Here is a 17,925-nt window from a genome sequence, read left to right as displayed (position 1 = left end):
TGACCTTTTGAAAGACATTGGGGAAAACTTCCAGGGTGTCATTTCATGACCTGCTTAGCACCACATGTAGAGAGGGTCCCAGGAAAGGGATTTTGGTGTCTCAGGCATGACAGTACTGCCTGCTTTCCCATGGTGTCCTTTCTTTTGGATGGGTCCTAAATGCCTCGAAGCCACCACTTCCATCCGTATGGCTGGCGTTGCTTTATTCATTTGTTGGCAGTCAAGTGTAGTCAGAAGGAAAAACAAACAGAGCAGGAAGCCTTGACAAGCACAGCAGTCACACGTTCGGCTCGGTGCTCCAGCACACTGTTTTTGCCAGGGAGTCCCCACAGTAAGTGTTTCCACTGGCTTTTTTAGTGACGTTTTATTTCATTCTCCTTGGAGAAACCTGGCTTTTGTTTTAAGCGCAAGTCCAGCCGATGTTGCTGGTGTGGAGGGATCATGCCAGGACCAGAATCCAGCAGAGATGGATATTATTTTCACGAGGAAAATAGCATTTTTAGCAATTACCAGCAGCTCTCTCTGTACCTTAAGCCAGGAGAGTGGCAGATTTCACAGGCCTGCCTGTGTTGTGGGGGTGCAGCTGGGGTTTGCATCAGCAATACAAAGGTTTTGTAGTCTGCATGAAGCAGCAGTGCCATCAGGGTTTGACTTCCTGCAGCCCTGAGCTGCTCTGCTGTTCCTGTAGCTGATAATAAATTGGTACAGAGAAGCCTGCAATATTTTTTGGGTCCCAGTAATGAGTATCAGCTGGAGGAAAGCATAACAAAACCCTATCCTGCTAACCAGAAAGCAAACGAGGGAAACATAGAATGAAAACAGGATGAGTTAAAAACAAAACAAAATCTGGATCATCAAATCCCATTTATTGCTACATCTTTTCAGATGGCAAAATCCCTTAAAGGGTATGTGTGAAGGACGCTGTTGTAAGGGAAAATCTGGGAACTTTTTGCTACGTGGACAAGCCTGTTCTTGTATCTTTCTGAGTAACACACATGCCAGTAAAAAGGGATGGTGTAGCGCTAACTTACTGTTAAAGGAACTTGATAGCATGGCATGTGTGGTAGAAATGACAAATTTTCTGCTGATGCTTGTTGCTGTAGAAGTATTATAACCAGTGGAGCTGTGAGCATGTTAGCTAAAGGTCTTCACCATCATTTCTGGAGTGGTTGGTTTCTTGCAGAGTTTCAAGTGTTCTGTTTCTCAGCAGCACACAGGTTCCTATTTTGCCTCCCCCTTGCCTGGGTGGAAATCACTGCAGGGGCTGTAATGCTGGCGTGAAACAAAGTGTTCAGTTTCCTACTTATGTGAACAAGAAGAAAATCTGCTTTTAAAAAGTTTGCTGCTTATTAGTGAAGAAGTGTATTTGTACTTGTTGACTAAGAAATGAAGTAGTTTGGGTGCAGAGAAAAATACTTCCCCCTTTTGAGCAGAGATGTAAATTTACTCATGTTGACCAAAGCTCCGTGTATGCTGACATTTAATCTTTTCCACAGTTTTGCTCCCCTGAGCAGTCTTTTTGAAGCTGATTAAATTAATCCTATGAGTAAACTTGGTACTGGAGCTGATCCCAGGTGGCTTTTCCTTTCTGACTGAACATTTACACCCCCAAAATTAGCCTATAAAATCCTTCAGAACACAATTCCAAGAAAAAAAGGGTATTACCTACAGTAGGCATTCTTAAATAAATATTCTTCATCATTAGAATAATAATAAGTAAGCTACAAGTAGTCTGAATCTTCTTGCACTTCTAAGAGTTTTACTGCCACATTTTCCTGTACTCTCTACAGTACTTTCTGCGGTGTTGTCATTGTGCAAAAGCAACCAGAGGGCTTGACTGTGCAAGAAGCTCCTATCAGTTTGTACCAGGTGCCTCCCTCTACCCTTCTAAACCCATTGCATTTGAGAACAAAATACTTAGTAGAATCGTGGCCTGAACAAACAGAAGGTCCACGTTATTATTTTATATAGATATGCTATAAAATCTCCATGGTGATTCATTCCTATCTCGTTGACTGCTTGTGGTAACAACAGGTAAAACATTTCTAGGTTGAATCTTTTTGTAAGTTGAAAAGGTAGCAGTAAGATCAGTGGCGTAGAACTGGACACACTGCGTGGGCAAGGCTGAGAATAAGAACAACTTTCCCTGTGTGGTCAGGATCCCTAAGGAAAGCCTGTTTTAAAGTCTTGTGTCTCATTTTCTCCTTTTTATTGTACCCTAGAGCTGAATAAATATAGCAGGCTGTGCCCTCAGCTGGAGTACAAAAATGTAAGTGTCAGTTCCTAGGAAGTGATGAGTTCAGTGCAGAAGTGCTGGGTTCCAGGAGTGCACATCGGATAAGATTGTAAATGTGTGTGCAGCCCCTATAAATGAATTGTAGTTTCCTCCACTGTTTTACACTTTGGTGCTCATTGCTCCAAAATGTTCTATGCACAATAACGTGTATGCTTGAGTAAGTCACTGTGTGCAGAGGTGGCCATCAGCTGGGCAGATGTCTGAATGAGCACTGACAAGAGCCTGGTGGCTCTTCTGTCATACTAGCATGCTTTGAAGCTCATGGTTCTCTGGGTAAGAAAGAAATACTCCCTGTGGTCCCTTTCTCTATGTAAGCCTGAACAAGAGGAGGGAGGAACAAGAGATGCTGTGCAAGAATGAGCTCCTTGTCCTCTGCAAAAGATGCAGCGTTTCCTGCACATTGCTGTGGTTTTGCAGCATGATGGAATCAGTCAGGCGGAAGCGTGCACTGGAAGGATTAGTCTCTGCTGCCTGGGAGGAGCAGGGAATGATGATGTCAGACAGCTCCATGCAGATAATAGTGGTTGGGTTAAATGCATTCAGTCTATCTCTAGTGAACCCTGTGGAAAGAACGCTGGTGAAATGATGCCAAGGGCCTCGGACTGTTGAGTTCTAACCATTAATAGAAGTGTGGGGATTCCTTAAAGGTTTGGTTCTCGGCTTCTGTGTTTACTCTGTTGTCTTGTCTTTGTTTTCATTGGAAGTGATCTTGAATGACAACCCACATTCTGAGGGGTTCTAGTTTGAGAGTGGCTCAAACTCCTAACCTAGATCCAGATACAAGTTTGCTTGGTCACTTTTCATTTACGGTAGCTAACACTGTATGTAGACAATGCTTGGTCCCACTCCTCAATCCCGATCACTTTGCTAATTTTACTTTTTGAATGCTTTTCATATACTGCTGCTGTCAAGCTAAACAAGTCTTTCCTCTGCTGGTTTTGGTTTTGCCTTTTACAGCATTCTTTTGTTTCTTTTCTTGTCCAGACCGCTTGTGGTTCTACCTCTGCCTGATGCTGTTGTCCTCATTAAAGTTTCTTGTCATCAGTCTCTGTAAGGCTCCAGTTGGTTGCACTATTTGTCTAAACATAGTGTTTGCTAATTATTTGTAGTGGTCTTACAATCTGTAGCTACTGACATCCAGTATCATAGAATCACAGAATGGTTTGGGTTGGAAAGGACCTTCTTCCTTATATCTAACCTGAACTTCCCATTTCAGTTTAAACCCATCACCCCATATTCTGTCACTACAGTCCCTAATGAAGAGTCCCTTCCCAGCATCCTTGTAGCCCCTTTCAGACACTGGAAGGCTGCTATGAGGTTTCCATGCAGCCTTCTCTTCTCCAGGCTGAACAGCCCCAACTTTCTCAGCCTGTCTTCATACAGGAGGTGCTGCAGCCCCTGCTCATCCTCTTGGCCTTCTCTGGACTTGCTCCAACAGCTCTGTGTCCTCCTTATGCTGAGGGCACCAGAACTGCGCACAATGGTCTAAGTGGGGTCTCGGAGAAGTAGCAGAATAATTAACAGTTCTCAGCAGTTCCCATTTAGGGCTTTAGCTTTTGCTCTTACTTTAGACTTCAGTGCATTTTTGGTTCAAATCATGTAGTGGTCAGACCAGGGACTAAATCAGATGGATATTTTGCCTGTTTGAGACAAATACTTCATCTCCCTAGAATATTTTGGATTTCATATTTTAAATAGCAGTATCTTAATTTGCATAGGTCATATATACTCAATCTGCACATGGGGTTTTTTAAGAAATTACTGGATGCGTAAATTGCACTATTATTCATGCTATTTCTTTGTATACATATTCAAGCCTACAAAAGCTTTCAGCTTTACTTATTCTTTAAAGGGCTTTGAGGCTGGCATTTGAAGTGAAGGGTTTTTTGTTTCCGTGCATGAAACAATTTTCTTAAAAAAAGAAAAATAATTCCATTCCAAATTGATTTTTTCGAGGAAGTGTGGAGGTTTTTAAAAGAATTTTGTCTGGACAACGATAGAAATTGTCTAAGCGTATTTACTTCATGCATTCTGATTATGTTAAAAATGTTCTTCAGGCATTTTGTGGCAAATTATTTTTGACCTTTATTATATTAAAATATAGTATGAAGTATATTGAATGGAAATGAAATTCTGTAATATGTAGATGAAAGATCTGTTTTATCATAGAATGGTTTGGGTTGTAAAGGACCTTAAGATCATCTAGTTTCAATCCCCCTGCCATTACCTGTTATAATGCACACATATACAGAAAATACTGTGTAAATAATGGGAAGAAAATGATTGAATTTTGGCAAACCAATATGTCATGAGCATCTGTACTCTGAAAGTTTTCATAATTTTTCATTCCATGCAAAGAGGGAAAAAAAAGAAAAGGAAGTTATGGATTGTTTTTCTATTTGTAGCAAATTCATATTCTGATAAGTCAGCATTCTTTATGAAATGGGAAGTTTGTTTTTGATAAACTCTGTGGTCAGCCAAGATTATTTATCATAGATTTACTCTGCTTTACTGCCTAGAGATCTGCTGGAGGAGCAATAGAATCTCATTATTTCATAAATAAATAATATGTAATACATATCTAAATGAGCATTATTCCATTTAATTCAGAGGAACCAGTCCAAATTTATGTCACCAAGATGTCAATATATGAGCTTGAGATTAAACATGGTTTTGGTAACCATTCATCATTTATACTTCCAGCATTCTTGCCATTATCAATGAACTGAGCCAGTGTCAGGAAATGAAATGCATTCTATAGTGTGGATTTCGAATACTTACCTGAAAAGGTGTTGGGCAGTGCAATTTCATGAATGATGCTGTAATTTACTGGAAATATGTGGCTTTTAGCTGGTGAGGTACCTCACTATTTATTTTTCTTTGGGTTTTTAATGGGAATTTACAGGCTATCCTGTAATTTTCACTGGTTGTGTGAAGTGTTTTGAGTTGTGAATAGAAATTGCCCATTGGCAGCGGCAAGGTAGAGTTGGAAGAGCCAAAGGGCATCTGTACCCACTCAAATACTTCAAGCTTATGTCACCTTGTTAAGGCATGCATATTTACGTCACTGTAGATGCTTTTATATTTTTTGATACTGAGCCTTTTGACCTTTGGGAGTGTTGAACTATTCCTTCATTGGCCACGAACCTGGCTTCACACTGAGGGTTTTTGGCAGCTGTGCTCAATACGGACAAAAACGGGCGATCACTGGGAGTGATTATTGCAACATCTGTGCCATTGCTGCAAGCAGTCTGTGCATGTAGCTGCGAGTCTCTGTGTGTGCTACACTTTTCACTCTGTTTTAATACCACTGAAAGCTAAGATGTTGTTTGAATTGCCTTGGAGGCCAGCTGAGGAACAGGACTAGAAGGGAAAATAGTGTATGGATGCCTTGCTCCCTGTGTAAAATGTCAACCCATCTTCTTACTCTGCTCCCGGTGATAAATAGCAAAGGCAAATGTCCTACAGACATTAAAGATCTGACCAAAACCTGCTTGAAACCAGGGAGGATTTTTCACAGTCTTCAGGTTGGACACTGTTTTATAGGTGGTTACTGTTTTGTAAGGTCTTGGTTCAGTGTTTTACATGTGCAGCAAGATCTTCAATGCTTTCTGTGGAAGTAAACTGGTTATAATGTAAAGTTCTAGCTTTGAGTGAAGATTTTCCCTCACTCTGAGGCTGGGGGTGAAGTTAAACAGGGTCATAAAGTTCAGAAGAATACGGTGAGTCCAGCCTCATTTGTTTTAGGGCACACACATGAGTGATTTGCTTAGTTTTGGCTGGGTGATCTGAAACGCTGGTAGAAACTAATGATTCTGTAACTTTTGTTTGTTACAGGCTGCAAACAGTTACCTGAGGGATCAGTGGTTCCATTCTTTGCAGTGGAAGGTAAGTTCTGCGCTTCACTGTATTTCTTGTCTGCCTCTACCTTTTAGCATTACCTATTCCTTCATTATAAGAGCCCAGTATGGATAAAGTCCTTGTCTTTCAGAAACCCTAAATCAGGACATGTATGCAGTTTCAGCTTGTTTATAACATGAATGAAGTGTACAAATAAACTTGTTATGTAGCCCAGCTTATCAACATGATTGGCTTCAGAACCTAGATAGCCAGTAAGTTCACATTTAAACAGTATAGAGGATGGATTTGGTTTTGCACTATGAAGTATAATACATTACAGAATGCCCACAGCCCGATCACATGCTCTGGACTCTGGAGATAGTTGGGGGTTTTGTTTGTTTTTCTCTTTTCCTGAGAAACTAGGGAGAAAGGGTGTCTTTGAGAGTTGCTTACTGCAAGTAGGATCAATCTGTTACGCATCAGTCTGTGTTTATGCTTTAGGATGATTTTGGTTTAAAGGCAGTTTTGATTTCAGATGTCTTGAGCCCTTTTTTATTTTCAGTGGGAACAATGGGTTGATTGCCCTCAGTAGGGGAAGTGGATCACAGTGACAACATTGTGTCTCAAAAACAGTGCATTCCTCATTGAGAACTGTAGCTGCTGACCTTTGGATGGAATCTGTATACATCTTTGATGCAGCTGGAAACAAGTTTTGGCCAGATGTTGCATACGGTTGTCCTCTCCTGTCTTGTGGTGGGAAACACAAGCAGTAGCTTTTCAGCTCAAGACTTGTCCTTGGCAGGGCTCCGGTGGAGTCAGCCAGGTTGGCTGTGTAGCGTATCAAGATTCCAGCCTGCTGACAGCAGCCACATGTGAGATAGAAGTAAATCCCTCCCACCAAACTGGTTTTGTTGTAGGTGTGTTTGATAGTTGCAAAACAGTTGTGTGGCAAAACTACAGCATTGGTGTGCTTTGTATAGCCATCAGCATGTGGCAGGATCGTGCTCTGAGCGAATCCAGGTTCTTATCAGGAAAAGCCAAGTGTCAAGATCTTTTCCAGACTACTGGCATATTCTCCAGCCTGTTACCCTGATTGCCTAAATGAGTGTGGGACCCGAGTGCTGATAGCAGAAGGCTGGGCTGTGGTGTGGCACTTTATTTTGGCCTCTTGACAGTATCATTAACACAATGCCCAGCCAGTCTTGCTTTCTTTGCAACTCCTGAGGATAACAAAGAGCTTAAAGCACGCAGAGACAGTATCTCCATGTGGCCGTTATTTTCCCTCCTGCTTTGGCAGGCAGGGATGATCAGAGAAAGCATAGACAGAAATGATGCTGGAATGTCTTTTTCCGCCTCGGCCCTGGCAAGGATTGTACAATGATGTGCTGATGGCATGTGCCAGCTTTGCTCCTGCAGTGAGGGGAAAATTGGGGTCGGAGCTGCAGATCTGTAAAAAGAGGTAAGGAGTGGTAAAAAAGCAACCTGGCCACACACCCCATCAATTAAACTGTGGAAAGAAAGGAAAAAAGAAAAAGCAAGCCTAGACAGAATGACCTGGCTTGCTCACATGCCTTTCAGTCATGGAGAGGGAGCTTTGCTTTGTGGGAGTTGTTTTTAAAGGAGTATTTCTTAAACTTTCCAATGCTCCTGACCAAGCCGCTCATTTTGGGAAACTCTGAGTAATTCAGCTTGTTGCAAAGTAGAATTTATTTTTGCTTCCTTGCTTCCCTCCCCACCCCCATTAAGTTTGTTTCTTAAAAACAAGTGAAACATTATCTTGATTTGAAAGACCTTCCCTTTACCAAGAATAGCAAGTAGCTTTTTCCCATAAGAACAGTGACAGGGTTTAGTCACTGCCCAGGTACTTTACACTAATGAATTCCTCTTTGCTATAATGGAGATAGTTTTGATGGGTTTTGTTGCTTAACAGTTCAGAGGAAGAGCACCTGGTAGCTTTCTGCTCTTTACTTTGGCTGACATTTGCCAGGTTTAAGTGAGATCACAACAAAACTAAGAGGCAAGATAAGCAGTGTACCTAAGAAGAGGATCAGGGTGCAGTTATGTGGTCTACCTTAGTGAGGCTTATCGCTTTACTAATACCATAGCCTATGACTTTAAGAGCCAGGTGCCAAGGTTCATCTCACTCCGTAATTTGTATGGTTTGATGATTAAGCAGGTAGTGAGAGAACCCACAACAAAAAAACCCAGGAAGCCTATTCTTCTGGAATGGGTCATTTACACAAAGCACCAGCTGGCAGGAACATCACCGCAGCTGTATTGTAATTGGGTGGTTGTGCTGATGAATGGTATATTTGTCCAGTGGTCTCACAAATAATAGGTCAAAACATTTCTGTGGGCATGTAAAACACAGATGCAAACTGGTGCAGATAGCTGGAGCAGTGATTCGGGGGAAAACATTCAACAGAGATGCACTGCCTAATTTCATACTTGTGTGGTGGAAGCACTGAGGGTCTCCAGCTGAACCCAGAGCCCCACTGTAGTAGTAGTACAGATGTAGGTGGAGCCGGAGACCTTCACTCCCGCTGCCCTGCCCAAACAAGGCTGGAGGAACCCATTTGACAGATAGCAAACTAATATTGTGAGAGTTCCCAGCAGTGGGAATTGCCTCTCCACAGATCACAGTTGTGGGAGCCGGTTCTTACTCCATCAGTGTCCTTCTGGCTCCTTTTCCTGTGCTTCAGGCCTTTGGGAGTCAGATGCTGCATATAATCTGTGCTACCTGGAAAATGGCTGGGTGAATAGAAGTGTTGTTAAGTATCTGGGGAAGCATTTAGGTTCAGGCATGTACTGGTTATCCTTTGGTCCTGTATGAAGGTGCTAAGGTCTGTGAGAGGGCTTTTATGTAGTGCAGTTTTAAGGACTAACATGCTGTGGGAATTAAATTTGTCACCCACTACCCTGGAAATATTTTTCTGTTCTAGAGGCAAACACTGAAACAAAAATCAAGAATAATTTCTTTCTACAATCCTGAGAATAATAAAAGAGATGCTACAGATAAACAGAAATAAAAGAAAACCAAGCACATAATTAGCCATGTTTTAGATCCAGCTCCAAGTGGTTTTATGTGTCATCCAACTAACTAGTTGGATGACAGGATGCTTATACAGCTTTTTAGATGTGACTTTCTCCTTGAATGCTGGGCTCATTGAAGAAAACATGGATATAAGGACAGATTGTTCCTTATGTAGTTATTTTCTCTTTGGGTTTTCCATTTAAACTCTCTCATGAAGGGTTACTCATAATTCCTCATTTAATCTGGATATCCGTGTGTATCACAACTCCTCAAGGATTATTGGCCACCTTAGCCAATTTTTAGAAATCCTGATTTCCTTCAGGTTAGGGCTAAGCCAAACTATCATTGTCTAGAGAATAAACAGAGCATGTTAACAACTCCAGATTCTCACCCATAAACAAATCATTAATCCATTGTGTAAGGAATGTTCCTTTCAACCAAGGAGGTTGGATTGAAACCATGATACGTAGTCTTTGGTATTTGGAAGCTGCTAAGTCGTAACAGTTTATCAGTAAAGATAACAACACTTTCTGTGAATATACAAAATAAAGTAACACATGCATTTCATTGCTCTTTGTGGATCTAGGCTAGATACACTGGTAACCAACTACTTCTGTAGGGGTTGAATGCAGCTAAGCTTGGCTTTGTGGGGTACTGTGACTAGTCATTTTAGGACACGCACAAGAAAATACCTACCTACCCTTAGCATTTCCCCAGAAAACATCTATCTGTGTTGTATCTTGCCATCTTTGGGCTTAGAATGTTCTGTGTTCATATAGTACTGAGCATATAGAGATACCATTCTCTGCAAAAACTTGGAGCCCTGTTAACACCCCATGCTTGAAATATTAGTCATTACAAGATCCACTTGTAATACAGTACCATGTTGATTGTTGTCAGTCAAAAAGACATCAGGTCTTCTCCAGGGGTGTTTAGGTCTTCTGTTCTGATGCAGAGTACAGGTATTGATTTACATTTTGAGGAAGAGGGAATACACCTAAAGGTTACACAGGGCATGTTGGTTTTTAGCATGCTTGACAGTAAACCCTGAATGCCGCCCTCATCGTGCGATGTGGGTTGCTTGTGTTTTCTAGTTAGCTGAATGATGTAGCAATGAAATGTGTCAGTTGACAGCCTTTGGGGGAATGTCCTGAATTGACACAATATGGAAAGAACAGACCTGATGTAAAGCATGAAGCATGACTCAGGCTGAGCTTTGTACACCTCTGACCTGGATCTTGAAGAAGGGATTGCCTATACCTTGTCTTTCCTACTGGTGCTGTTAGCCAGCTCTCGACTGTCCCCTAATGAGTAGTGCAGCTTGGTGAGGGGTTTTACCCATCTGTTAGCATGGACGATGCAAATGTGTTAATTGTAGAATTGCTTAGATTGGAAGGGACCTTTGAACACACCTGGTCCTCTCCCCGTCCATCTCATCCTCTTCCTCACTCAGTGCAGAGTATACTTTGAAGCTGTACAGGGTTGATAAGAGCCTGTACAGCAGAGCTGTGTGTGAAGCTATGTGTGAAGCCCCAAACTGCGCACAGTATTCATGTGTGGTCACACAAGTGCTGAGCAGAGGGCAGCAGTCACCTCCCTCATCCTGCTGCCTGTGCTCATGCTCTTGCAGCCCAGCATGAATGCATGCCCCTGACTTTCAGTCAGTAATCATATTACCTTTGTTTTAAACTTCCATGTTTTGGTTCCCATGAATTGGGGACCTGGAGCAACGCTGTCATTTGGGATTTGCAAACATTTTGCATTTGAATGCTACAACAAGTAATGTTGGCCTTCATTCAGAAACTTAACTTTGGATTAATACTTCCCTGGTTCTCATAGGGACTGTTGTATCTGTGTCTTCAGGAAATAGATACTTCCGTGCACAAGCAGCCCTATTAATTGCAAGGGGATTGGCTGTCATGTAAAGTCATACTTGACCCGAATGTCATTATGCTCTCTGGTCTTTACTATGTCCAGGTTATGAATTCTTTGGCTTTTAGAACTGAATATTTTTATACAATAGCTGTGGGTGACTATCGGTTTTTGTATCTAATGGTGAAAGTTCAGAGAGAATTATTTTTCTGTGCTTTACAATTGCAAAAAAAACTAAGTTAACAGAAACTGTTCTTGAAAGGGTGGTAAAGCCTTCCTTGTGTAAAAAAGCACCTTTATGGTTTTGTCACCATGGTAATGATTAAAAATAGTGCTGATACAGGAGTGGGGTTTATAGAATTTAAATGATGACATTAAAGAAATTTATAGCCTTATATCTCGGTAAATTATGGCTTAAAACTATGAGATCAGGTAAAAAGCACATTGGTTATGCTTGAAAGGGCCCATGTCTGTCATTTGTATTTGATCACCTAATTTATGATCTGAGAGAGGAAGCTTTGATACTCTATGACAATTGTATAGCCTTTTGCTGTACTGCATAGTGAAAATATTACTCGAAGAGCTCAGTAGTTCTTTGGAGTGGTAGTGTCTGGACTTCAGATCCTCTCTTTGGTGGTTACACAGCACACACAACTGTAATTGTCTTGGCAGTTTCTTTGCTTTCTTTAGCTGAAAAGCTGTGGTACTTTCACAGAACATTAGTTCCCGTTTTCTGTTATTTTGTGGTGAAATAATAAATAATTATCATACAGTTAGGCGAATGACAGCTTTTCTTTTTTCCTTTTTTTTTTCCTTTTTTGTCTGTATACAAGTCAATAGTATTTTGATTACCATATCGATGGAAAGCTAAGCCTTGGGGCTTTGAAAGTATTGCAGGTCGTGATGACACACGAGTTTTGGAAGAGCAGCTTTCTTGCTTTAATGAATAAAAGGCAGCCCACAGGTTTTTGGCTGGTGATTTTACTCTTCCTGTGGAATGCACAAGTACCAGCTGTGGGACACCACGAGCAGGTTTTTAAGATAGCCAGGGCCTCTCTCCTGCTGGACTTTAAGCATCCTGATGGAGTTTCATACTGGACTTAAGGGGCTAGGGGATGGGTGGAAGGTCCAAGTAGAGTGTTAATGCATCTGTGCTGCTGAGAAGCCGGTACCAGTTAGAGCTTTCCAGTGAACTAAATACATATTTTGGCATTTTTCAGTTCTCGATGCCCCCTCTCATAGTTAGGTTGATGTTTACTGCCAAGATTCATTCTTCTGTATTTGGAAGATAACATGAGAGGCAGCTGTGTCTGCATGGATGGGGCTCTGCGGTGACATCCCCTTGCTCTTCATGCGGCAACTGAAAATACTGACCAGTCTGTAGACTAAACAACCTCATTCCAAACTCAGGAGGAACGTTATGGAAATCTTGTCATACAGCCATTTACATCCCCAATGTTGGCTTTTTTTTTGTAGTTAAGTATTCTCCCCTACTACTTCTGTGTGTGTGTGTAGGGCTTCACATGAAGAACATCCTAGGCCATCTTCATAGCACATGGAGTCCATTAGTTCTCATTTTCCCATGCAAGCTTTAGTAGTCTTGGGCCATCTGTTATCAGAAGTTACTTGAAAAATCTTGGCCTTGTTTTGTGTTTCTGGGATCTCAGTTTGCAAGAGGCAACAGTGCTGTTGCAGCAGAAGGGCATTGATCTCGCTTTGGGAGAGTGGGAATGAACAGGTGAAGAACAGACAAGATGCTGACAGAAAGTTTTCTTTCATTTTTTTCATGACACGCTGGTGGTGTTTTAAGAACTGGTAGAGCGGTTAGGGGATTTTTAACCTTTCACTGCCTTTGCATTAGGAAATCCCTCACTCTCTGTGGGGGACTTTGGAGCAGGTTCCTCCCATAAGGCACGTCTGCAGCAGTGGCAGCTGATCATCGTCCGTGCTTTGCATTGGCTCAACATGAATCACTTTAAATCTGGGAGCTGCATATCTGTGTCAGCACAGCACTTTGTCCAACCGAAAGAGGCTCTCGGCAACGTGCTGAGATGCCAGCCTGGATCTGAGCTGGTGCTTGGAGCTGCTCTGGCCTCATGCAGCCATATGTACACATGGTTTTGTATACCCGTAGATGCCTTTTGCATTGCCAAAACAGGCTTTTTTAAGCAGACAGAAAAGCCAGTTTGTGGCCTAGTGGTGAAATTTGAGTAGAAACTAGATAGTTATTTTCTATCTTGCTTTAGCTTAGTTGGGACCAGCTCTTGATTTTTCCCTCTAGACTTGGATGCTATCCTATTCAAACTAATAGTAGGTCTGAAGGCAGAGGGATGTCAAAACCAGCTAAAAAAACAGGTCAGCTTGTTATTGTGTACTTAGATTTCTGAAGAGGAGCAAGTACAATTGCTGGAGTAGATTGCTTCTCAGGAATGCTGAGAAGCATTCTGCTGGCCAAGAGGTTGGGTTTTGTGCTGGTAAATTGTTCCTCTGCACTGTTATGGGGCTAAAATTAAGACCAGTACTTTGCGTGTTAGGACTTCCAGGTCATGGTGACCACTAGTTCCACCAAATCACAACTTCCCATCTACAGAGCTGTCACAATACAGAGTGGCACCAAAATCAGTCTCTAGCTGCAGAAAAATCTGGTTTAGGAGCTCTCTGATGAAGACAGGACAAGACTGGTAATCTTTCCCAGGAGTGTAATTATCCTCCTCTCATGATGCTTTGGGTGTGAAAACCTAACTCTCTGTGTTGACACATGCTATGTGCCTTGTTAAACTGCTGTCATGGGGCCCAGTTCTGCATTATGGATGTTGAGGACTCTTGGTGTCAGAAGACCTAAGTAAACCTGAAGGAGCAAAAGTGATATAGGTGTTGTTTTAAAATTTTCTTTTCGTTTCTTGCACAGTTTTGCCTGTGCATTTCTTTCTTCCAATGTAATTACTGCATTGAGTGCATCACAGTATACATAATCATAGAACCATAGAATAGTTACGGTTGGAAAGGACCTTAAGATCATCAGGTTCCAACCCCCCCCTGCTATAGGCACGGACAGCTCCCACTAAACCATGTCACGCAAGGCTCTGTCCAACCCAGCGTTGAACACCGCCAGGGATGGAGCATTCACAACTTCCCCGGGCAACCCATTCCAGTGCCTCACCACCCTCACAGTAAAGAACTTCTTCCTTATATCCAATCTAAACTTCCCCTGTTTAAGTTTTAACCCATTACCCCTTGTCCTGTCACTACAGTCCCTAATGAAGAGTCCCTCCACAGCACCATTATAGGCCCCCTTCAGACACTGGAAGGCTGCTATGAGGTCTCCACACAGCCTTCTCTTCTCCAGGCTGAACAGCTCCAACTTTCTCAGCCTCTCTTCATACGGGAGGTGCTCCAGTCCCCTGATCATCCTCGTGGCCTCCTCTGGACTTGTTCCAACAGTTCCATGTCCTTTTGATGTTGAGGACACCAGAACTGCACACAATGCTCCAGGTGAGGTCTCACAAGAGCGGAGCAGAGGGGCAGGATCACCTCCTTCGACCTGCCGGTCACGCTCCTTTTGATGCAGCCCAGGATACGGTTGCTTTCTGGGCTGCGAGCGCACACTGAAGCCGGCTCATGTTCATTTTCTCATCAACCAACACCCCCAAGGCCTTCTCCACAGGGCTGCTCTGAATCTCTTCTCTGCCCAACCTGTAGCTGTGCCTGGGATTGCTCAGACCCAGCTGTAGGACCTTGCACTTGGCATGGTTAAACTTCATGAGGTTGGCATCAGCCCACCTCACAAGCGTGTCGACTTCCCTCTGGATGGCATTCCTTCCCTCCAGCGTATCAACCGAACCACACAGCTTGGTGTCATCGGCAAACTTGCTGAGGGCACACTCAATCCCACTGTCCATGTCAGCAAAAAGATGTTAAACAAGACCGGTCCCAACCCCGATCCCTGAGGGACACCACTCGTTACTGGTCTCCAGCCGGACATTGAGCCATTGACCACAACTCTTTGTGTGCAGCCATCCGGCCAGTTCTTTATCCACCGAGTGGTCCATCCATCAAATTGATGTCTCTCCAATTTAGAGACAAGGATGTCGTGTGGGACAGTGTCGAACGCTTTGCACAAGTCCAGGTAGATGACATCAACTGCTCTGCCCCTGTCCATCAGTTCCGTAGCCCCACCATAGAAGGCCACCAAATTGGTCAGGCAGGATTTCCCCCTAGTGAACCCATGCTGGCTGTCACCAAGCACCTGGTTGATTTTCATGTGCCTTAGCATGCCTTCCAGGAGAATCTGCTCCAGGATTTTGCCATGCACAGAGGTGAGACTGACTGGTCTGTAGTTCCCTGGGTCATCCATTTTCCCTTTCTTGAAAATGGGGGTTATATTTCCCTTTTTCCAGTTGCCAGGAACTTCACCTGACTGCCATGATTTTTCAAGTATGATGGACAGTGGCTTCGCAACTTCATTTGCCATCTCCTTCAGGACCCGTGGATGGATTTCATCAGGTCCCATGGACTTGTGCACGTTCAGATTTTTAAGACGGTGTCGAACCAGATCATCTCCTACCATGGGCCCAAGGTCTTCATTCTCACAGTCCCTGCCTCTGCCTTCCAAGAGTTGGGTGGTGTGGTCAGAGACTCTTCCAGTGAAGACTGAGGCAAAGAAGTCATTCAGAACCTCAGCCTTCTCCAAATCCAGGGTAGCCAGTTCTCCTGAGAGCTTCCTGAGGGGGCCTACGTTGCCCCTAGTCTGTTTTTTAGTAGCAATCTACCTATAGAAAAAATAAAAACCAAAATAAAAACCCTTCCTGTTATCTTTCACATCCCTAGCCAAATTTACTTCTAACTGGGCCTTAGCTTTCCTAACCTGGTCCCTAGCTTCCCGAACAACATCCCTGTATTCTTCCCAGGCTGCCTCTCCTTGCTTCCACTTATTATAAGTGGAAGCACTTCACCTCTAAATTACCTCATCGTCTCCTTACCCATCCAAGGAGGTCTCCTGGCCCTCCTGCTGCACCTCCTTCTAGTTGGGACGCAACACTCCTGAGCTTGTAGTGGGTGATCCTTGAATCTCAACCAACAGTGTCAGGGCCCCCCTGCCCTCTAGGGCTATATCCCATGGAACCTTACTGAGCAGGTTCCTGAAGAGGCCAAAGTCTGCTCTCTTGAGGTCCAGGGCAGTGAGCTTGCTGCACGCTCTTCTCACTGTCCTGAGGATCTCAAATTCAACCATCTCGTGATCACTGCAACCAAGGCTGCCCTGGAGCGTCACATTTCCAATGAGCCCTTCCCTGTTGGTGAGCACGAGGTCAAGCATGGCACCTCTCCTTGTTGGCTCCTCTATTACTTGCAGAAGGAAGTTGTCTTCCACACAACCAAGAAACCTCCTGGACTGCTTGTGCCGGGCCGTACCGTCCTTCCAACAGAGAGCAGGGTGGTTGAAGTCCCCCATGAGAACAAGGGCCTGGGAGTGTGAGGCTGTTCCTATCTGTCTGTAGAGTGCTTCATCCAGAGTCCTCTTGGTCAGGTGGTCTGTAACAGATCCCCACAGTAACTTCCCTCATCGCTGTTCTCCCTTTAACCCTGACCCACAAACTCTCTAATGTGGTAGAGGGTTATAAAACTGCTGCTAATATCCACAAAAATCCCTTATACAGTGTGTTGTGTCACAGCCTGTTTCACTTGCCCTAGCTCTTGCAGTAAGTCACATGCTCATCTTGTCTGTCACACCCCCTTGTCTTTTTTTTTACCCAGAATAGCAAATGTTTCAAAATCAGAAGAAAAAAACCAAAAACAACCAACCAGCAGTAAGCAATGCTAGTAAAAGTATGTCCTTCATTCAGAAGCCATTGCATCACAGCTGTTTATCATCGACTCGTCTCTGTGGCACTTCACTGTAGTATTTAGCATGAAAATACTAGTTTAGGCTGTGTGACCAGAGGCAAGATCCATCAAGGATAACGGGGTTGTTGTGAGTGGCTGACTTGACTTGGCTGGTCCCTGAAGGTGAGGTGGGCAATGGTTTTGGTACCACCCCAAAGGCCTCTGATCCTCTGTGAGGAAGCTAGCCTGGGGATGAGAGAGCTGAACGTCACGAGACTTGATTCAGTCTTGGATGTCATGCACCATTTATACACAGGAGTGAGACAGCAAATTGAAGAGATGCAGTGGCATTTTGGTTGAGTAAAGAGTTGCAGGAACTTTGGGGTTTTGTGATGATGTGGTGCAATAAGATGTGATATAAAAACATGGAACAAAGTGGTGGTTTCAGGTGAAAATGCTGCTCTGAAATCTGGTATCTCCCAGTGAGAAATGGGACAACTCAGAGTGCCAAAGCCCAGCGATGCAAAGACAGAAATACCCTTATTTCTGAAGTCCCTTTTAAGATGCTTGCAAGCATCACATCAGTATCCAGTATCTATGCTCTCCCTAAGGCTCTGAAGCAGCTTTCTGACACAAACATGTTCCTCGAGCTGTGCACATCTCTCTTGCTGACGACATTGATGATGCAGGTGCACAAGAGAGAGAAGCCATTTTCAAAGCCATTTATGGTGTTGCCAGTGCTAGAAACTCAGAAAAATACTACATTTGCCAAGGAGGAGAGAGTGAAACAGGTGGGTAAGAGTCCATTTGGAAGGTTCTGCTGACTGGTGAGAGGGGAGGCGGGCAGGAAAAGCCAAGGGTGTCCACTGCTAGCCATGGAAAGTAATAAGGAAAAGGGATGACGTGGCTTTCTAATCCGGTTTGCATATTTGGGAAGAAATAATTGCTTTGTGTGCTACCCAGTGCTACCTAAGCTTAGTGGCATTTCCTGGAAAATAGAAGGGGGATGGATTATCATGCAGAGATTATCTTCTGTTAGCAGTTTGTAAGATGTGTTAGTAGC

General features: G+C 43.4%; 1 protein-coding gene across 3 annotated transcripts in view; it reads left to right on the top strand.

The window, feature by feature from the left end:
- CMIP (c-Maf inducing protein) overlaps positions 1–17,925 on the top strand; it is a 137,690-nt gene that overhangs the window by 77,734 nt on the left and 42,031 nt on the right. For all 3 annotated transcript variants that reach the window (XM_057401932.1, XM_057401933.1, XM_057401935.1), the window contains one exon: positions 6,134–6,184. In XM_057401932.1, the coding sequence (XP_057257915.1) occupies positions 6,134–6,184 (51 nt within the window). The remainder of the gene's footprint in view (positions 1–6,133; positions 6,185–17,925) is intronic.

The sequence above is a fragment of the Pezoporus wallicus genome, unplaced genomic scaffold (genome assembly GCF_028554395.1).
Source record: "Pezoporus wallicus isolate ANWC-B61680 ecotype Strahan unplaced genomic scaffold, APGP_CSIRO_Pwel_v1 contig_7835, whole genome shotgun sequence".
NCBI lineage: Eukaryota > Metazoa > Chordata > Aves > Psittaciformes > Psittacidae > Pezoporus > Pezoporus wallicus.
The sequence above is the reverse complement of the archived record's forward strand: the minus strand, read 5'-3'. Positions and strand labels throughout refer to the sequence as shown.